At 41.0% G+C, this 21,876-nt stretch overlaps 1 protein-coding gene across 1 annotated transcript in view; it reads left to right on the forward strand.

Annotated features, from left to right (window-relative positions):
* ABCA12 (ATP binding cassette subfamily A member 12) overlaps nucleotides 1-21,876 on the forward strand; it is a 90,507-nt gene that overhangs the window by 22,650 nt on the left and 45,981 nt on the right. The window contains exons 5-20 of the mRNA XM_052791744.1: nucleotides 1,408-1,517; nucleotides 2,269-2,454; nucleotides 3,258-3,436; nucleotides 6,380-6,492; nucleotides 8,155-8,251; nucleotides 8,385-12,542; nucleotides 13,175-13,290; nucleotides 13,994-14,100; nucleotides 15,500-15,753; nucleotides 15,872-15,984; nucleotides 16,439-16,563; nucleotides 17,385-17,558; nucleotides 18,484-18,648; nucleotides 19,624-19,825; nucleotides 20,410-20,549; nucleotides 21,126-21,245. Coding sequence (XP_052647704.1) covers nucleotides 1,408-1,517; nucleotides 2,269-2,454; nucleotides 3,258-3,436; nucleotides 6,380-6,492; nucleotides 8,155-8,251; nucleotides 8,385-12,542; nucleotides 13,175-13,290; nucleotides 13,994-14,100; nucleotides 15,500-15,753; nucleotides 15,872-15,984; nucleotides 16,439-16,563; nucleotides 17,385-17,558; nucleotides 18,484-18,648; nucleotides 19,624-19,825; nucleotides 20,410-20,549; nucleotides 21,126-21,245 — 6,359 coding nt within the window. The remainder of the gene's footprint in view (nucleotides 1-1,407; nucleotides 1,518-2,268; nucleotides 2,455-3,257; nucleotides 3,437-6,379; nucleotides 6,493-8,154; nucleotides 8,252-8,384; nucleotides 12,543-13,174; nucleotides 13,291-13,993; nucleotides 14,101-15,499; nucleotides 15,754-15,871; nucleotides 15,985-16,438; nucleotides 16,564-17,384; nucleotides 17,559-18,483; nucleotides 18,649-19,623; nucleotides 19,826-20,409; nucleotides 20,550-21,125; nucleotides 21,246-21,876) is intronic.

Here is a 21,876-nt window from a genome sequence, read left to right on the forward strand (position 1 = left end):
TCTGCAAAGTTCTGGTCTTTAAAGGCTATCCTTTGAAGCCTTCTGGACAGAGATGCAATTCTTAGAGCAATGCTAAAATGATTTGTGTGTTCCATACAGGCATGTGACCATGGCCATGACATTAGTGTAAATTCTTGAGAATAATTACAAGTAACTGTCTGTAGAAAAGACTTTTGGAATTTGTCCAAGAAACCAGGATTAAATCGTTGTGCTTCACAGGAGCAATGTGAGATCGCAGACTGTTTGGACGTTAATTAAAGACCTGGCTATTTATGGAATATTGCCCTTTTACTGCCCACAAATTGTCCATAAACAGCTTATGATTTTTTTTTCAAACATATTTCTTATTCACAGTTATCCAGCATATAAGTCTTCCTGTGTGCCACAGTGGATATTTATTGTTGGTGATGTTCTGATGTGATTCTCTTTCCTGAAGGAACTTTCAGACTTAAATTTTCCATAAAATCATTACAATTATTATTTATTGATGGTAATGGCTAGTACTATCCACAAGCCATCATGATGGATAGTCCTTTCTCCAGGGAGCTCATGATCAAATGAGTGATTACAGATTTGCATTCTGTGACTGTTCTGCCCCAGCCATTCACTGTTGCAATTAGCATTCCTGCCAATGCACTCACTCTTCGGTGTATGGGCAGAAAAAGGCAGAACGCAAAAGGGACTGAATGCAGAGGCGTGGGGGAAAAAAAATAATCATTGAACAGTTATGGGAACTATCAGCTCATGCTGATGGCCACGGATGGTCAGGGAGGACCCCAGTTCTACGTCTTATTTAAAAAAATAAAATAAAAATCACAGGTCATAGCTTTTGCTGGTGTAAACTGGCATAGCTTCTTTGGTTTCAGTGAGCTGTATAGTTTTGAGAGTGCAGCTCAGTGCAAGTGTTGGTTTTGGTGTGTGTCAGCTGGGGACCTGGCAGTGTGCCACCATCTGTAGTGGGCAGCAGTGCTCCAAATCTCTGTTGGAGCCGTTTCTGAATAACGAGTACCACCCACTGGTGCCAAAGACACCTGGAGAGTTCTTCCTTACAGGGCTATCAGCTTGAGCCAATGCAGGCTTCCTTGTAAGGCTACCCATTTCTCTTCCTGCATGGGAGAGCTGCAGTACTGGAGAAAAGAGGTGGAAATTAATGTTGAACTGCAAGCACATAGTTAAAAGCATTTAATTTTTAAAAGTTGCAGAAGTAAATAATGTAATCCAGGATTTAATTACGCCAGAAAAAAACTTAAGTAAGTAATTACAGGATGCCATTGGCTGTACCTTTGGAAACAGATTAATAATGATGGCATGCCCAAAGCTGTAGTCAGCTATCCTCTGTCATGGTTTGATGTAGCAAAGAGGTTAAAAGACATTAAGTAAAATACAGTGTTTCAAACTGTATTGCAGCATTTGGGGATTTGGTATTTCATGGAGAAAAAAACCTTCAGAATATTTCATCACCATCCAACTTGATTTCCAGCATCAACATGTTCAACAAAATCCTCAATTTTGGGAAGGTAAGTCTGTATTTGCATAATAGCTGAGTGTCTACATTTATGTATCATTGTATTTAAAGAGTTAGAAGCTCAAAGTACCAACGTACAGCTTTTACTGCTTTGAGATCTCCCCTATTATGTGAATGTGCTTTATTTTGGAAAGAGGAAGGCAGTTACTGTGGGTGGACTTTTAAGCTTTGTGGTAAATTTATTATCCTCTAAGCAGAAACCAGATAAACCAGACACCTTGGGACATAATACCATGAATTACCAAATACAGTTGCACACAATACCCTGAGATATTTTGCTCAAAACTTGTGTGAGTTAAGGTGTTTAGAGTCTGTTTTCTTTCATGTGAAATTAAAGATATGATGTCACAGCCTTTGCCATTCAATTCGTCATTTGCCCACAATACTACTGCAGTGGCATCAGAGGCACTGTGTGTTCATTATGTAAGTGTTGACTACGTATAGGAACAACTCCTTTGTAACAGAAACTTGGTACCATGTAATGGACACCAGTATGCTTATGTTTTTGTATTAAGGCCTACAAACACTTATGCACACATTCCTCTTTGTCTGTATGAGGAGTTTGAGGGATTTCAGTGACACTGTTCACCTGTTAGAATTCTGTATGTGTGTAAGTGCTTGTAATGACAGTGCTTTTCAGATGTCACTACTACCCTTTAAAAAAAGTCTCATCACTGCATTTAAAACCATACCAAACAGAGTATTGCTTTAAAGCTACCTTTAACATTACATCTTAATTTTAGAGCCAGACCCAATATTCAACTGCAGCAAATCTCAAAGTCATTCTGTGTGAGGTCTTGTCGCGATACATAGCACATCCCAATCTCACCGAAGAGAAGATGGCAGCCAATATCCACCAGACATTCTGCTTTACTGACTCATCGCTTTTAGAATCATTTACCCAAGAGTTCAAAAGTCAGCTCTCTCAGGTAAGTGCCTGGGACCTTTCCTAATATCCGCATCTAGTAGCTGTGTTAGGTCACATGCGTTATTGCCATGTTTGGGAGATGATAGAACATGACCCCACCTTGCTAGGAGTTGCTCATCTCTATACCAAAGTGCAGATAGTGCATGATGAGGCTGAGCTAATTCTTGTGAATGGGATTAGCCCAAAGACCTTAGAGTTGAGTACACAGCTTGGAAAGGCAAGGACATCCAGCCGTCAGGTAGTGGCCACTAAGGGTCCTCACCATGCCTAGGTCTTGTTTCTCCTCTTTATTTGCCCTGCTGCAGCAACAGGTAGATAGAACAGTGTGAGGATGTGGTGTAAATAAGAATATTTAAAGCTAGAGGACGCAATAAATTTAATCGTGTATTACCTCAGCCGTATAACTCCATCTAGTAACTCCTGCATCTGATCCAACAATTCATGATTGAAGCAGTACTTTTCTTTGGGAAAGCTATATAATTAAAGCAAATGAATACTTTAAAGGTAATGCCTTCTTTTTTGCCAGGGTAAGGATTAATATTAATTTTTCTTGTATCCCTAGTCTTTGGACTGTTTGGGACATTCTGAATCGTAGGGCTTGTCTAAACAGAGAATTTATTGTACAATCTGGGGTGTGAAGGTAAAGCACAGTCACTCTCTCAGTTATTGCCTGTCACTAGAGTCCTTTGAATGTATTATTTGTAGAGTTGTGTACAAGTGCAGTGCAAACTGAAAAACATAAAAAGACACACCGGCAGCAAGGGTTCTTGTTCTTAAATAATTTCTTGCATTGTTTTTGTTAAGGTGCAACACAACGCACAATACCAGGCAGCATTCGTCAATGAAATGGTCTCATTTCTAATGCTCATCTCCCAAGTGCAGAATGACACCTCCCTGTGGCATCTCCTTTTGCTGGCTCCAGATGTGTTTCAGGGCAGCATGCAACTGAAAGACATAATTGATTTCCTTCAGAATCCAAGCAGGTAAAAATACAGAAAATGGCAGGAGAGGCACTGAAAGTTGGTGGGTTTGTGTATTCAACTCAAAGGACATCATCTCTCATCTTGAAGAAAGTGTGTTAGCTTAAAAGCATGATTTATTTGAGTGATGATATAGCTCCATAGTAATGCATCTCTAAAGGTCTCTATGGCCAGTGAGCAGTGTTTTGATTTTCAATGACTCTTGTGTCACTTTTTAAATGGGAGCTTGTTATGAACTCTTAGTTTTCTTCCAGCTTGCTTTGAGGAACTGTCATGCCCATGTGCAGACAGAAAAGGTCGTGAGTAACAGCCACGGCCTTTGGTTGAACAAAAGCCCTCCTGGCTGGATTGTTGTTCTGCTAAAGAAAGCAGCTGGCTGCTTCTTTCTAGAAAAGCACAGAGCCAAATTCAAGTTGCTTTGGAACACCTCAAGCATTTGTAGGGGAGCCATAAATTCTTTTTTTTTTTTTTAATTGATTACCTGATTTACTGCGTTTTATCTTTCAAGATTGGTCCCAAGAAAGCAGAGAAGAGAGGGAGCCTGGTTTTTAGCATATGGGGCTTTGAATATGTCTAACTTCAAGAAGAAAGCACCGGTTATGTTCTTGCTCAATGGTTATATGAAAAACAGAGCTGGCTTAACTGCATTAATTAACTGTGCTGAAATATTTGATGCTGTATGCAGCTGGGACAATAAAAACTCTTCTAAAATGGGCTTAGCCTTGAAAATCCCTTTCTTGGTCTGTACTTGGGCTGAAGTCTCACTGATCTCTAGAAGACTTCAGTTACTCAAGAGATTAGGGAACTCTGCTCCAAATCATCTACAGGATATGTGACTGACACTGCTATAAATTATTCTGAATAATCCACTTGTTACAGCACATGAAGGACAGCAAGCAACTGAGTGTCTTCAGACTTTTTTTTTTTTCCTTGGATACATGAGCAGTTGGGTAAAGATGCCAAAAGAGGTTGTAGAAACTTTGCCACTTTGATTACACTCAGGCTTAGAGGGACTCACTTTTCATCACTGGCATGTTGCCAAGGCACTTAAAAACCCGTACATTTAATATCTAGGTATTTTGCCATATTGCATTGTGAGAACTATTTGTAAGTTGTAATGTCCTTATCCTTAAAGGAGTCAGTAGCAGTGTGGCAAGAATTTTAATTTTATTCAGAGTTGTTTGGTCCATGCCGCTCTTTCAGTCACAGGATTATTGCATTTTTTTGCATTTACTGGCTTGCAGAATCAAGCCTAAGAACCAGCACTGTTTGAGTGCCCAGGAAGAATTAATATTTACCGTGCTGCTCTGCTTTGCTCTACAGCTGCAGAGCTAGGCAAAGTTATCATAGGCACAACAAAGAGGCACATAGAATTTCATCACCAGAACTGTGCAGTGCTTTTATGCCTAGCATCTGGCAGTGTAAGTGCATGAGTAAAGAGTTATTGCAAAGAGATTGCACAAATAGTATTTTTAATGATGCTTACAAAAGCACATCTTAGCGAGCCTGGCCATGTCTTTTACTCAGGCAGTACTGACCTCCTAAAGAAATGCTGTACGGGGATTTTTTTTGTAGTATAAATATGAAGATATAGAAGAAAAGAACTTTTACTCATTGTGGCATCTGTATTAACCATGTGATAAACACCACCACTGTGAAACCAACTTCAAAGTCATGAATACTACAGAAAGTTTAGGAGAAAATTTTATTACCCATACCAGCCTGGTTTACAGGCAGAATTCACAAATGCTCCTGTTTGTTGCTTTAAGATAGTTTCTCAGAGAAGCACATAAGCTGAACTTTTTCTCTAAAGCCAATGTCTGCAAAAGCCCTGCAAGACTGAAATAAAAGGGCAACAACAACACTTGTTTCCATGTTTTCTACCTTCTGATCTGTATATGCGTCCGCTTTTGACAAGCCTATGCCTCCCTCCTCCTTGGCTCTGCCATTGCTCAACTAAATATGTCATTTATAACTGCAGTTTCTTACCCCTCTTACCCCTCTAAGACTCTTACTAACAAGCACCTCTGCAAAATGGAAATGGTGAGCACCAAGTCCACAAAACCTGCATGGAGACATTATGTTAAATGAGGAGAAAAGAGATCCCTGGTGCTCCGTCCTCACTAGAAGTCTGTTCCCACAAATCAGTATGTATTTATTCATGCCGCTGAAATCAGCTCAGCTAGGTTCTTCGTGTAGCACCTGCAGAACTTCAGGCAGGCGAGAGATTGTGCATTTCACAGTGACCCTATGCCTACAGTGAGGAGCTATTCTTTATACAGGAGAAGCAAAAGGGACTAATAATCACCGTGAGGTTTTCAGTAACCTGCACACATTGAACAGACAGTCTTTTAAATTATGTCCTCTGTGATACAATATGCCTGATTATCACCTTGTTCTTTCCTAAGACTGAAAAACATTCCTTGCTTTCCTGTCAGCCTGATTGTTACAGTATAAATGAGGAAAGAAGGAGAATTGGAAATGGTAACAGTTATTTGTGATTGCTTCTTCCTTCCACAGATGTTGTCCCCTAGGGATCCCTGCTCTCCCTGGAGCCTAGCCTGCTCGCTTCTTGGTTTCTTTTAGGAAGAGATTCACCCACAGCAGTGAATCACTGGGCTGGCATATCACCTTAGTGTTTTCTAAGACCTATTGTGAGGATTTAAGTGGTCTATAGATTTTACATAACCCTTTGAATAACTGCACCTAATGAGTGCAGCACATATGTTTGTGCTAATATACTGCCATGGCTTTCCCATCAAAGCCCTTTGCATTTTGTGCATGATCAAACAAATAATTAAAAATAGGGGCAATGAGTTGTCTGTCAGACATTTTAAGAATGATAGGCTGTACTCCAGCTGTTTCCTATTTGAACACTTGTTTTATTTCTTCTCATAAACCTGTAACCACAATTTATTTTCCGTGTTGTTTTTTTCTTCCCTTTAGTGTTGTGCTGGCAGCTCAGACTGTCTCTGCATTACCTGTGACTGATGATAGATTCAAAACTGTTCAGAATGGGGTTACAGATCCTCCATATTCCCTGAACTGCTTGGAGCAAGGTAAGGCGCCTGCATATAGTTATATCTCTGCTGAAAACCTGTGGTGCTAAGGAGAAGCAAACTGCAGGCTAATAAGTAACCATACAGATTGCATACTGTTCAGGGCTCAGCATAATGAATTCTTCTTTCAACTTTTTACAAATGTGAATAAAATACCTCATTTCAAATGGAAAAGTAAAAAAGCTTGGTTTTGTCAGGAGACAATGAATTAACATGAGTTTGCAGTCTTGGTGGAAATGGGGAGCAGTAATTTTTTACCATGATTTTTTGGGGGGGTCCAAATCTGCCTCTAGTTGTGGGTTCTGTCAAACTCACCTCAGTATATCAAGGTAGGGGCTGAGGCTGAGCTGCACAACAAGGTATATATGTCAAGATTAGCCATTCCTCTAAACCCCTGTCAGCTTACAGCAGAGGAAGAGTCCTCGACATCTAGCTCTAACTGAGGTTATGTGAATGGGCAAGGGAAGGGTACAGCATCTAAATGCTACAAGGGACAGATTGGTAAATGCCATCCATTCTCTACCTCTTGTTTGATGGAGATTGTGGAAGTTGGGGTGGATAAGAAGAAAACAGATTAATGCAATGCAAGTAGGGAAAACATGGAGATGTGGCTAGTGAGAGGACTGGATGTGTGGGCATACCAAGATGGGTGTAAATGGCTATGGGAGACATAAACGATGCTGCAGTCAAAGCCTACGTGTGGGTAGTAAAAAAGCATTCCCAAATGAAGGGAAAGAAACAATAATAAATATTAGGCCAGCTTGTGCTGCATTACTGATGGCAAAGTGCTCCTAAAGCAGGAGGAGAGCTCTATTAGCACCCAGATCACAGGGGCATTGAACTGTTCCAGAGATGGAAAATAATTTCTATGATGACAGGTAACATCCTGACTTCTTTCAGAAGGCCAGAAAGATTTACACCCCAAAAGAGCTATCAAATTTCTAACCAGGATCTTGTGTCTTGTCGTAGGAGCTTAACTTCATATATGCATGTTATCCTTAATAGATTTGCCACAGGGCTCTTTTCAGTTTCCAAATTAATGTGATCTTGTCCTAGTTTCAGCTGGGATAGAGTTAACTGTCTTCCTAGTAGCTGGTACGGTGCTATGTTTTGAGTTCAGTAGGAGAAGAATGTTGATAACACTGATGTTTTCAGTTGTTGCTCAGTAGTATTTAGACTAAAGTCAAGGATTTTTCAGCTTCTCAACCCCAGCCAGCGAGAAAGCTGGAGGGGCACAAGAAGTTGGCACAGGACACAGCCAAGGGCACCTGACCCAAAGTGGCCAACAGTATTCCATACCATGGGACGTCCCATCTAGTATAGGAACTGGGAAGTGGGGGCAGGGAATCACCGCTCGGGGACTAGCTGGGTGTCGGTCGGCGGGTGGTGAGCAGTTGCACTGTGCATCATTTGTACATTCCAATCCTTTTCTTATTACTGCTGTCATTTTATTAGTGTTATCATTATCATTATTAGTTTCTTCTTTTCTGTTCTATTAAACCGTTCTTATCTCAACCCACGGGTTTTACTTCTTTTCCCAATTTTCTCCCCCACCCCACTGGGTGGGGGGGAGTGAGTGAGCGGCTGCGTGGTGCTTAGTTGCTGGCTGGGGTTAAACCACAACAGATCTTTACTAATATACTCTTTACATGTTTGTTGTAGATAAAGAAGAAAACTTGGTGACCAGATATATTTGTAATCACTTTGTTAACTGGAAAGACAATCGGACTTTAGTGTCTGAACTGGAGGAAGTTCTGAGGTAAGACATTAGCTAAAGAGATATTACTAACAGTATAATTCAAATCTATGATCTTTGCTCTAAATCACTTTACATTTCCACTTGCATTGATTTCATATTCACTAAAATGTTTTGGGTTTTTTTTCCCCTCCAGAAAAATAAAGTCACCAGAGATTGGTGGAAAAGACTCCAAGAGGTCCATTAATTCAGATGATTTAGAAGCCATACAAAAGTCTCTACACAGTCTAAAAGGCTTTGAGAAAAAAATGAATAGAAGTGAATTAAAAAGCTTAAATCTATTCAGAAATTTGAAGAATGAAACATTACAGAAATTGTATGCAATTCTTGAACTGGGAATGAATCCACATCATGATTATAAATTAAAGGAACCATATAATAAGGAAATAATTGATGAAATCTATAACTTCACATCACTGCAATTACAGAATGACTTTAATGGGACTTCCATTTTCAATATAATGACCCAGTGGAAAGAAATTCAGAGTGCTTTAAAATTAGCTGCAATGATTTGGAATCCAGTTCTGTTAAATAATTCTAATTTTAGTACAGCGCAAACTAAGGATCCTCTCAAAATGTTGCTCTCCACTAGCATGCCATCATTTCTGGAAGACTTCAGAGACCGTTTAAATGGAATGCACGAAATACTGTCTTTGTTTTCTGATTATCTGCTTAAGCCTGTGTCCTACAGAAACTTTCCAGACCAGCTCCTAGCTCTCCAGAAGATGTTTTTTATAATGACAGACACCAACATAGGTTATCAGTACTTACTGATGCCTGTGTTTGAACTGATGCGGAGAGTAGAAAGCTCCATGGGTGAAGTCTGGTGGGATGAGTTGAATGCCTATTGGCGCATTGGGGAAAAACTGAGATCGATGAAGTGGAATAACACAAGCATCACAGCCTATGGGCAGTTTTTAGAGGTATTAAACAGCCATTTACAAAAGCTGAATAATAATCCAAGTAGTGTCTTCAGTGGACAATTGGATCAACTGTCAGAATTTATAACAGCCGTGTTTAAAGAGTTTGGGGAAAACTCTGAAGTAGCCAATATCTCACTGGTCACTCAAGCCATACAAAAGACCTTGTACATATTAAAAGACTTACAGCTGAATTATAATGTCAGTAAATTAAAATCTATAGATCTTTTCTTTAATTTTGACAATAAAACCTTTGAGAGCTTGTCTGAACTTCTGAGGACAGGAATGAAAATCCTTCATTATACAAATGCCAGTGAAGTTTCAAGTGAGGAAATAATCAACCCTGTCTATAACTTAACACATCTTCTGCTGCAGGAGTTCAGCCAGCATTCCTCACAGCACAATACTTCGCTAGAGGCAAAGATTTGGGAGTTCTTGCATTTAGCCTTGAGTCCTTTCCTTGAAAAGAGCAACAATGGTTATAGGACACCCCAGAACTGCTCCGCTCGGGATATGCTCCACATAACACTTGAGATGCTGTTTGAAAGTGCCACTCTAAGCAAGTCCTTAGCCGGGAGCCCCTGCAAACCTCTCTTTGATTCCATGGGCATGGAGGGTGGAACAGTATGCAATGACACCTTTACAAAAATGTTCCAGCTTGCCATAACAAACCTGAAACTGTCTCCAGAGTTTGCTGCTGTCTACAAGAACAGCAGTGAACGCTTTTCCAAGGAGCTGTCGTGCATCATCCAGTCTCTGCAGTTTACTCTGAGTTTCCTTTCCAAATTAAACCTTGTCTCTGAGCTGGAAAACTCTTGGGTACAGGAGAAAGTGAGAGCTCTGACTGCTGTCACAGAGGGGCTGCTGCAGAGTAATGCCTCCTGCCCCGTCCCAGTCCAAGATGTGGGTGGTGTTCTCCCATCTCAGCTTTTGAACATGCTCCTTCCTTTCATGCTGAATGAAACAGTACTGAACTCCCTAAACATCTCTGACAGCTCAGCAGACTGGCATAGGCTGCTTGTGTTTTCCCGTCTGTTACCAACTGTTTTCATTAGGAACAGCAGTATATATGAACTGCTACAGGTGGGCAGAAATGCTTCCAACCAGTCTGAGTGGAGACATTTCTCGCGGCTGTGGCACGCCACTGGCAACATGTTGACCACCAAATGGAACCTAACAGAAGTAGGTGAATATGTGAAACTCCTGGAAATTATGAAGAAAGCTCTAATTCTTGTGGACTTTGGGGTAGCTCCTGGAAAAACATTAGTATATCAGATCTTTCATAATTCTAGTGGAGGAATTAAATCCTCAGATCTGAATTACTTGTATAGTTCATTAAAACTCTTCTTCAATTCAACTTCTGCCACAAACAGCACACTGGACTTGGAAAGAATATTTCAAGAAATACTCCCACTGGATGAAGTTGATGGTGAAGGATTGTTCTACCCTAATCCCTATGGAGAAGAAAATCAAGATGTTCTAACTATGGCTGCAGTGATTTGGAATCAGACAATGTTAAACAGGACTCATTTTAATACAGAGAAAGCACGGGAGGTTATCAGAATGATTGCACTTCATGCAGTCTCTCTTGAAGACACTGAAAATTATCTCGGCACAAATGAAAAAGTGTCATCGTTATTTTCTGACTTCTTGTTGACCCTGGTAACTTCTGAAAATTTTGCAGAACAGCTCTTGTCTCTTGAGCAGCTTCTTGCTGCCATGGCAAAGCTGAATACCAGTGATCATTATCTGCTGATGTCTTCTTTGTCTAAGCTAATGCAGAAACTCCAGAGTTCCCCTCATGGAAGTCAGGGAAATGAACTTCATGCTTTCTGGCATATTGCTGAAGTACTCCAGTCCATGAACTGGGGTAGTACAGACAGTCTCACTTCCCAGTCACTTCTAGACATGCTGCAAAATCAGTTCAGTACCATGAAAAATGATTCCAGTCTTCCCTTCAGTAAGGAACTGAAGCAGTGGATAAACTTTGCATCCTTCATGTTTGAGCTGTATGGTAAAGAAGACTCCAGAGGAACGAACATCTCCATATACTCGCAGGCCATGCAAAGCAGTATCTTAATTTTGAAAGGTTTGCAGAAAAGTTATAATATCAGTGAGCTTGAAACTATCAGCCTATTACTTGATTCTTCGAGTAACTATACCCAGAGACTGATTGAAATATGGAGAGCAGGAATGAAAGTCCTTCATGACACCAACTTAAACAAAACTTTTGAAGAAAAAATGGATATTGTCTACCATTTCTCACATTTGCTGCTGCAAAAGGATTTCAGCCAGTATTCCTCACAGCACAATACTTCGCTAGAGGCAAAGATTTGGGAGTTCTTGCATTTAGCCTTGAGTCCTTTCCTTGAAAAGAGCAACAATGGTTATAGGACACCCCAGAACTGCTCCGCTCGGGATATGCTCCACATAACACTTGAGATGCTGTTTGAAAGTGCCACTCTAAGCAAGTCCTTAGCCGGGAGCCCCTGCAAACCTCTCTTTGATTCCATGGGCATGGAGGGTGGAACAGTATGCAATGACACCTTTACAAAAATGTTCCAGCTTGCCATAACAAACCTGAAACTGTCTCCAGAGTTTGCTGCTGTCTACAAGAACAGCAGTGAACGCTTTTCCAAGGAGCTGTCGTGCATCATCCAGTCTCTGCAGTTTACTCTGAGTTTCCTTTCCAAATTAAACCTTGTCTCTGAGCTGGAAAACTCTTGGGTACAGGAGAAAGTGAGAGCTCTGACTGCTGTCACAGAGGGGCTGCTGCAGAGTAATGCCTCCTGCCCCGTCCCAGTCCAAGATGTGGGTGGTGTTCTCCCATCTCAGCTTTTGAACATGCTCCTTCCTTTCATGCTGAATGAAACAGTACTGAACTCCCTAAACATCTCTGACAGTTTAGCAGGCTGGAATAACCTGTCCATGCTTTCCAGTGTGGCACAGGATGAGCTCCACATGAGCGACCTGCTGCAGAGACTCCAAGGCACCTTCAGCCTCACCAAATGGAGTTATTACTCAAGTTTCTGGGATGTGGTTGACAGTTTCCTAAACACCAAAAGGAATCTAACTGAAGCAGCTGCCTTTGCAAAGTTGTTGGAAGCAGTGGCAAACAACTCTGCCAATGATGTGTCAGCTCTAGAAATCACAGAAGCCAGTCGCTATATTCTCAAGAGGCTGAACTTCTCTGATCTGCTAAATGAATTCAATATACATTCCAGTTCAGCTTTTCTCTCCAACAAAACTAGTTTTGAGAGTGTGATTGATATTGTTGCTCGTCACTTCATTGTCATGGCAGAAGCCCTGTATAACAAGACCCTACCTTGGACTCAGAGTGACAAAACTTTGTCACCAACCAGTTTGATTACGCGGTGAGTTTGCTTTTTGGGTATTGTAATTGCATTTATAGGTAGTGACCACCATTCTCGTTCCAGCATGAGAAGTATGTAATTTTCTTCCAGTGGAGCAACTTAAGCCTGAAATCACCATAATTTAGGATACTAGGTGTAATGTGGGTTATGTTGAAGAAGAGGAAATTTCTCCTTGAACTGAACGAACAGCTAAAAGTGAGGCTTTTAAAAATTTTCTGTGTTGGCATGTATCAGTTCACAGTAGAAGTAGAATCCTGTAGGAGCCTTGCCACCAGTGGTAAACTCTTTGGAAACCCTTTCTTTGTGGTATGGCTCTCTAATTTTTGATTCTCAGTCTGCCCTAGGCAGGCCTTTCCATCTATATATTGCATCCTCAGTGAAGCTTTAAAGTGTGTTTTCTTATCCATATGGTTTGAAAGTGAATGACAGCTTTGGGAGATAACAGCAAAAAGAATTGATGAAATAAAATTGGGAGTATACCCACTTAGGAGGTGTCGTGGGAGACACATGGCTTCATCTGGAATTCTTATTTACACTGCCAAGGAACAGCATCTACACAGCTGACAGGTTGCTCACTAATATACCTTGTTTCTGAAAGAGATGCTGGTTTAACATCCTATCTTATTTTTCAGATTTCTGTTTTTAGAATTTGAAAACACCATCTTACAGGTGACGGTGAATAACAGCTATAACCCTTACCTGATGTGTTTAATAAGTGCCACTGAAATTGAAGACAGCAAATTGACAGGTAATCATGATTTCATTAATGTTGTGGGACCTCAGCTGGAATATGTTGTGCCTGTCTTTTTAAAGTGTTTTGTCTAATGACGGGAAGGAATGGTGCTACGTGTTTTCATCCATTGGCAATTAACTGGAGCTGTGAGACCTTGGGAAGCCAGACTCCCTTTTTGTTTGAGTTATGTCACATTGTGGATTTAAGTTTTCCATCTAACTCTATCCAAAAGACACGTCTGCTCTTCACTATGTGATGACAGGTTGCTGACACTCAGATAAAGAAATCTTACAAATAGAAACCTATATTCCCTTCACAGCTTTATGTACTCATAAGATAACAGCAGTTATTTTTGAGAGTTAACATGGTATTTCACATAGATATTCATCTTATGAGTTTATTGTAAAATCTGAGAGGTTCATCTGCTCACAGAATAGAGATACTGCGTGTGCTCTGAAGGGCACTGTCAGAAGTCCTGTTACCAGTGTGGGGTGGATTTCTTTAGAACCAGAGCACCTACTCGGACTGGATCTGTTATAATCCAGATTACAACCTGGGTCTTGGTCTGTGATTTCAGAGGTCCTGAGCCATGTGAATTTGGTGGAAAATAGCAGTGCTCAGTAGGCCCTGGAATAAAAGTGCCGATATTCCCATCTGCGAAGTTTCTGCAAGTCTGGTACTTCTGTCTCAAGTAACTTTTGTTTTCTTCCTTGCACAGAAAACACCACACTGCTTTTGAAGCAAGCTCATCTGAAAAAGAACCCCTTTATGCAAAATAATACCTCTGAGAAACATTCATCCATACCAGAGCTCCTGAAGCTAAAAGTGAGTCTGCTTAAAATGCTGACTTGAAGGACATCCCGCAGTGATACATGAATGTGCAATAGAGGTTTTGAAACACAGCCTGTGGAAAAAAAGTTTCTTAAAAGAACAGCTGATAAAAACTAGAACTGAAACTCTGTTTTCTGCCTGCTGCCTATATTTAAAGGTCACCATTAAACTGGGCTGAAGAACTTGTTCTTATATGAGTCCCTACCCAGTGTACACCCACTTTTCTGAGAAGGTAGAGGTGTTCCTATCTTCCCAGTCCGTTGGATAGAATGGCTTCTGCTTTCCACCAGCCATCCCAAAAGGATGAGCACTGGATAGGTTGCCGGTGGAAGCATATTCCTTATAAATTAGTGTACCAGTAGTTTTAAAGTTCAGTACACTGAGACTTAGCAAAGCACCTTGCAGAGCTGAGATCATTCTGGGATGCCTCCGTTTCATTTGAGAAGTATGAAGGGAGGAGTTCTCAATGGCACAAATAGCATTTAGATTCCTGTGCCCTGCTGAAAATCAGTGGAATTGTGCATACAGTTGGCAGTTATAAGGATGACTAACTTAGCTCCTTATGCACAGTGGTAACTATACAACACCAGCTTGGCTGGAGTCCCAGTCCCCATGTGTTCCCTTAGCCCTAGATGTCTCACAACACTATAATGGTTTCTGAGATTAAGCACCTAAGGAATATTGATTCATGGATTTCCCTCACCAGCTTTGGATTTGGCAATGCCTCATTTGGATAAAATCCTTCTTACACCATACATACATGACTGCACTAGTAGCTGCTTCATATATCTGTAATAATAATATAATGAGTCTCAGTGTGACAGGTACTTGTAGGCACAAAACAGAAAACAGTTCTTGCCATAAGAGACTGATAATGTAAATAATGATGTCAGACAAGAGGGAAGCCCATAATAGCAGAGTAGGCAAGGACTATAATTTTACACAGGTTGGCAGATGTGGAAGTCCTGACTTCTAGCCAACTCTGTTTTGTATGCTGTAGTAAGGATGACCTGGTGGTATCTGGAAGGCTAAACCTGTTGCACAAGGTAGATTTATTTGGTCTCTGGGAAGATTAATTGGTTAACAGGTAAGTCCAAATGGAGTATTGCTGTGTATGCATGTTGGGCAGGGGAAATGATATGTTAAGGCTTGCAAGGTTTATTAGATCCTGTGCAATGTTGTGTAGCCAGGTCTGCTACCAACTCATGTAGGAATGATTGTTATGAACTGTTCTGTTGGAGACCTTTTGAATGAACTAAAAATATATATTAAAATTTTAATCCTAGAGAAAAATGGAAAGGGACAGCTAGACTCTTTAAAACTTGCTTTTTATAATTCTGTCATCTAACTGGTGTTTGTGCATTTGTCTTCCTTTTCAAAATTTCCTTTGAAGATCTCTCGCCTCTGGGATCTGACAACACTTCTTTGTGACTATGAGAGCTTTAAGTCAATACAGCATATTTGCCATCTCCCTAATGTTAGCTTTGGAGAACTGTGTGAACAAAGTCAATCTCATGAGCAGCTCCTCCGCACCATTGAACTGAGCAATCAAGTTGTGACCAATGTACTGAATCACAGAAGGATATCCCAAGAACTTCAAAATATACTGATTGGGGATGCCACGAACATCCAGACACAAATGAAGTGGTGAGGCTCTCCCTCTCAGTTAGACTGCTTTACTATTCTATTTATGAAATGATGAAATGGCTTCTTGCCGCCTTTTCATATTCCCAATTTTGTTCGTTGTTTTGTTTTTCCAATTTAGGCTTCAAGAAAATGTACCAGAAATTGCTTTATTTCAAGAGATTCTGCAGTCTATGTCTACTTTGAATTCCATGTTGAACATCACTGAGAATTTAACAGATTCTAGCAAGCAAGGTAGTTTTCTGTATTTACTTTAGAGTGTTGGTAAATACCATCACTGGTACCATACTTTCTGCTGGAAATCCCAAGACTTGCTTAGCTGCCAGGAAGAAGTGATATTAATGAAATAACCATACACCATGTCCTTGGGATCCTTTATCTAGGGTAATTCTAGAGCATGTTCTAGACCGCCCTTTGTTTTCTGTACCGCCCAAATAGTCCTATGTGCTGAAAGTCCTAAGTCTTTGTATTTGAGCAACTTTTGCTATCGCTGGACCTGTCAACTGCAGCCCACAAATCAGACTGTAAAACCTAGGAAATACGACTGTATTTTGCAAGTTGTTGGGGGTTTTTTTATCAGCAGTGATGTACCGCACTTCTGTACTTTACCTAAAGGCCTCTCTGCGTGCTTGAGATTGCTGTATGTCTGGAGAAAGCTGCTACATCAGTTGTTCTTTGTTCTTTACAGAAAAGTTAAGAAATGTGTTTAAAAATGTGGACCAGCTCAAAGAGGATCTCAGAAACACAGCAGGAATGTCCACAGCCAGTATTGATGCTCTTCTGGAAGCATCCCTCCCGGAAAACAGCAGTCAGGTGAGTTTGCTGTCATCCTGGTGGAGATCTTGTTGCTTTCTACCTCTCAGACCATTAAATCCAGAATTTGTTAGTGAATGCAGCTAAGCAGATCACTGCATGCATGACAGCACAGAGAGGTAGATGATCCCACAGGGACAGACAGCATAGCATGTTATGGATCAAAACAGCCATCAGAAATGTAGTAAGAGCAGTCATTGACGTCAGTTCAGCCATTGGAGACCAAGAGCCATATGGTCTTTTTGGCTGTCACCAGTAGCTGGTAAGCAGCCATGCACTGCCTGGTGAGCGATTGCTCTGATCCGTTGCAAGGGCACAGTTCACTGTAACAGACTAATGAGGACTGAGTGGGGTCCTTGGTGGGGTCCTCAGTGCTGAGAAATTGTTGCAGTCCAGATGGAAAAGCACACTTCTAACGACAATTTATGAGAGCACTTGGGGTCCAAAAATAGCCTCCCATAATGAGAGATGAGCTTGCCTTCCTCAGCCTCCTGCCCAAGCAGAGCTCCAGATGCTTTTTCCCTTCCCAACCATCTTGTCTGGACTGAGCCCCGAAGAGCGCACTCTTTTCCAAACTTCACAGGCATCAGTCAATGGGAAATTGAAACCACAAAAGCTTTTACTACTGTGCAAACTGGGCAGTAAAACACAATCCTTAGGATTTGTCCCTGGAAGCGGGAGTAATGGGTAGGCATTTTCTGGTTCTCAGGGTTGAAATATGACACTGTGGAAAGAACAACAGCAAGGCAAGATTAATCCATGCATACTGGAGCAAGCGGTCTACCCCCTAACAAATCTTTTCTTCCTTTTTGCAAACACAGCTCATTTCTCAGATCCTCCAGCTGGAGTCTTGTAGCGTCCGTCCTGCTGACCCACAGCTGCAAACAGTAGCAGAGGAGTTCTGCAATCTCTCTCTTTCAGAGAGGACTCGTGAGACATACATCTTGGGGGTCACTCTGTTACGACACTTAGACATTTACAATTTCTTATACAAGGTTAGTGCTGGATTTGTAGAGTGCTTTCTATAGTCTTTGCTGCATATAGTGGCTGAAAGGTCATAAAATATCATTGCAGTGGCCAGAAGCTATACTGATTTACACAAGCCAAAGATCAGGCTTTGCTCATGCAGTAATTTTTATTGCATATCCATGCTGTGACAGTGTGGATATAAATGAGGATCTCAGCTGGTGTAAACCAGCAAACCTCATTTAAAGGCACTGGACCTACTCTAAATGCCTCCCTATCTGCTAGTATCATTTATATGCTGTCACAACCTCTTGAACATTCCTAGCTCCGTTCAGGCTTCCCAAAAATAAGGCACTGGGCTAAATTTTTTTATTCCTTGAAAAGGAAAGCCCTGGAAAAAGTCCTGTAAAATATATTTTCCCGATCTAGTTGGCACTGCCAAGTTACTAAATGATTCAAATATCCCATGCACACAACTATATAAACAGCATGTAAAAATACCATTCACGGAGAAGTGCGTATTGAATACATATTTTAAAATGCTACAGAAGTGATCCTGGGGAAAAAAAGTTATTAAATGAGAATACCAATGAATTTAGCTCAGGTCAAAAGTCACTCATAGTGTTTGACATCTACGTTGTGTGAAATGCTACCTCTTAGAGACTCAAATTATATCCCAGCCAATATCTGATACACATTTCCCAACTGCAGGTGTTTGGAAACATGCACTGTTCAGAATATGTAATATTCTCAGGGGATTGGTTTGCAAAAGCACTTGGGGATTTAGGAATACAAATCCCATTCATTTCCCATGGGACATCCGCTCCCTAAGCCTCCTAACAGTTTTGAAAATCCCACAATCTTTGTCTTGGAATTAACACAATATGGGTGTGTACATGCTTATGTGCACAGATTCTTGCTAATCATAATTGATTTCCTTCCTGCCTCTTGTAGATGTTTTTCCCTAAGGAACTTCAGAAACCTGTGGATAAGATGTTAGGCCTTCTGACAAAAATGAAATATTTCAGACACCAGGTTGAATCTGGCGTTGATCCATTGCTACAAGCTATTCATTCCCTGAAAAAGCTTCGGCAGTCTAGAAATGTGCCACTGACTAAGGTACGTGTAGTCTGCATGTGCTTTGGAGGCAAAATACCACTGGAACAGTTTCCACAGGAATTTCTTACCCTACAAGCCAAAGGTGCATTAAATCATAGATTACTGATTCTCTTTTAAAGCAGCGGTGTCCTAAGAAGAATCTCTATCAAACTTATATATTGCCTTCCTGGGAGAGCTTTGATTTGGAACAGTGGGACCATCATGTGGTCATGACAGGGGGGACAATAGGAACATACGCTGTGGGAGGGACACTAGGAACGAAAGTGCAGGGGATGAACAACTGTCTTGAAGGAGGGTAGACTTCCAGCAAAATACTGGAAGGGGTCAGCTTGTGAAAACGACTGGAGAACTGCCCACTAAAGGCTATCCAAGGCCACGTAAGTCAACAGCAAAAATTTGCTCTAGCTTTAGTGTGCATTAGATTACACCTAAAGCCTCAAGACTGCCCAAAACATTCAGTACAAACCCAGTCCTGCTCCAACAGCTGCAGCAATTTCAGGTTGCACTAACTTCATCCAGCACTGGATCCAGTCTCTCTGATCCACAGTCAATGACAGCATAGATCACAGGAATCGCTTCTGGTAATTACTTTGCCTGTGGATTGCAGAACCATGTGCAGTGGAATAGATGGGGATAGGGAATGGGCACATCTGTGTGATAATTTCTGTCTTGTAACCCAGGGTGTATGTGTGTCACCAGGCACACATTTTAGGCAGTTCCTGTACAGACATTATAGGCAATTTCCATATTAGATCTCATACCTGGAAATGAATTTACCACCTCTGTCACAGCAGAGGTTAGCCAAAAAAGCATGATTTCCATGGAAAGTCCCCTTTTTTTTTAGAGACAAACTTCTCATAAGAAAGCAGTCTAAAAATGTTCAATCCGTGCCTTCTAATTCTTTTTTTTTTTTTTTCTCTTGGAATGGGATGCTTTTAGCATGCAGGTTTTATTTGCATTCTGTCTTTTCTGCAGGAATTGTTTAAACCAAACAACTTTAGGATAACACGTGACACATTTAAGTCCATGTCAAAAGTTCTCTGCAACCAGGAGATCACACCGCTGTTTTTTGAGTCCTTGCTTCCAGATTTTGGAGACCCTGTAAGCAACAGTCCTTCTGTGGAGGATGTCTATGTCCAAAAGATGATGAGGAAATATGGGATTCCTCATGACTCCAGTAAGTCTGGCTTTTCCTTAAGGCAAAAACATTTCAGAGCCAAACTCTACTGTTTCCAGAGAGATCCAGTGCTGAGCTGTTTCCCCGTATGTCTCTGGTGGGCTGTAAGTGCTCATGATTTATGCTAGCTGAAGATCTGCACTGCCTAACTGTTGGTGTTTTATTTCCATAAATGTTAAAAGGAAAACAGCATATGTAGCAGAGCAGTGCTTGATACTGCACTGTTTCCCATTTGTTGATGATCTGGTCTTAGGGCTTGACAGGCCACTGCTTTTTCTTGATGTGTAGTTTTTCGACTGTACTGACATTATTAGCTCCTCTAAGTTCACAAAAGTCCATTTAACCTTCAAGCAGAGAATCTTGGCTCAAACCGTCAGACTTTTGTTGTTTTGAGTTCAGCAACAGGAGATCTTGGGGGTGGATTGCTTTTGTCAAGACACATTATATCAGCCAGTGAAGAGGGCCCTGAAGTCATTCACCGGACACAGCAACATACTGGGCAGATGGGAAAAAATACACTGGTAGCTTTCTTTGTCTGGTTTATTTGTGCTCTGTGCAATTTGTTTGCTTTTCTCCCCCTGCAGCACCATTTTGCTTATCCTTTTACCTGGACCTGGTCAAGACCCCAAGTGGAGCTTTAATTTGGTCTTTTTTAAAACCAATGGTTCTTGGGAAGATCCTTTATACACCAGATACCATAGAAACTCAAGCAATCATGGGAAAGGTATGGCTCTGTTTACAGTCCATCAGGATATGCCCACTCAAAAGGATTGTAATTTATTTATCACGGTCTTGTTTCTTTGAGAAGCAGAAGTCTATTTTCTGACTGTTTGGAGTATTAGTCAAATTATCTTTTCCTAGTTGCATTGCTGGTCATATGAGTCATCTTTTCTCTTTGAACGAATCTTACCTCCAAAAACTTGCTGTTGGTCTAATATATATATAATACGATTTTTTAAGGCCTTCAGTTTATGAAGTTTCACCCCCATATTTTCAGCCAGTAATAGAGAAGTCTCCCAGGACAAATGTTATAACCAGTACTTGTTTGCAAACAGACCAGTGGTAGAAGGAAAGCTGATATCCAAGATGTGCTCCAAATGTCACATATGAGGCCATATTTTTAAGTACTTGCATCCAAATTCAGTGTGTTAAGGGGCATTTTTCCAAACAGTGATAGGGTGCTAAGAAAAATCCTAAGGAAACCAAATTTGGTCTTAGCTATTTTATTGATTTATTTATTGCCTAAAAGCTGTAAGGTAATGAATAAATGAATCCTTATATGTTGTGGGCTTTTTTATAGTCTAATGCAACCCTGAAGCAGATGGCTGATCTAGCCCTGAAGTCCCAGGAGTGGTTGGACAAGTCTCCTGTCATCATGAATTCACTGACTAAGTTAAACCAGACAGTTCCGATGATCAAGGTATGAGATCCTACCTCCCCTGTCTCTCTCGTGGGAGGGAATTGGGAGGATGGATTCCTTCACTGAAATAAACAGGGGTTCCAGGGACCTCAGGGACATCTTAGGTCAGCTGGGGAGACCCTTCTCAGGCTTTTGTCCTGGACTTCACAGTGTCTGTGCCTGCCTGCCTGTTCCCATAACAGAAATACTCCTGACACACCTTTCCATGCAAATCCTCTTTCTGAAATGATCTGTTTGTAATATGCTCCCTGACATTGGCCATGCTGAGGCCTGCTGGAGGGCTAAGATGAGCAGGGAATGCTCTTCAGTTTGTAAATTAACTTTCTGCTTGATGGAGTGATCCAGCCAGCAAAGATCAGGCAAGAAATGACTTTTTCAGAAAATGAAACAGTATCTATAATAAGCATGTAGCTCTGGGTACACACATAAGAGCTAGAAGATGTCTTTGTACCTCAGTGAATGTAAATAAAATTTCTTTTTCCTCCACTAAGGAACCTAGCCTTGCATGGATACAGAAAGCAGTAGGCTGTAATGTTTCACATACTTGCTTCCCATTCTCCACAGTAAAAATTGTCCCCTTTCCTTACAAAACTATGAAAATGAGGTCTCTGGAACCCTAAAGCATTAGGAG

Source organism: Harpia harpyja, chromosome 7 (genome assembly GCF_026419915.1).
Source record: "Harpia harpyja isolate bHarHar1 chromosome 7, bHarHar1 primary haplotype, whole genome shotgun sequence".
NCBI classification, from domain to species: Eukaryota; Metazoa; Chordata; class Aves; order Accipitriformes; family Accipitridae; genus Harpia; species Harpia harpyja.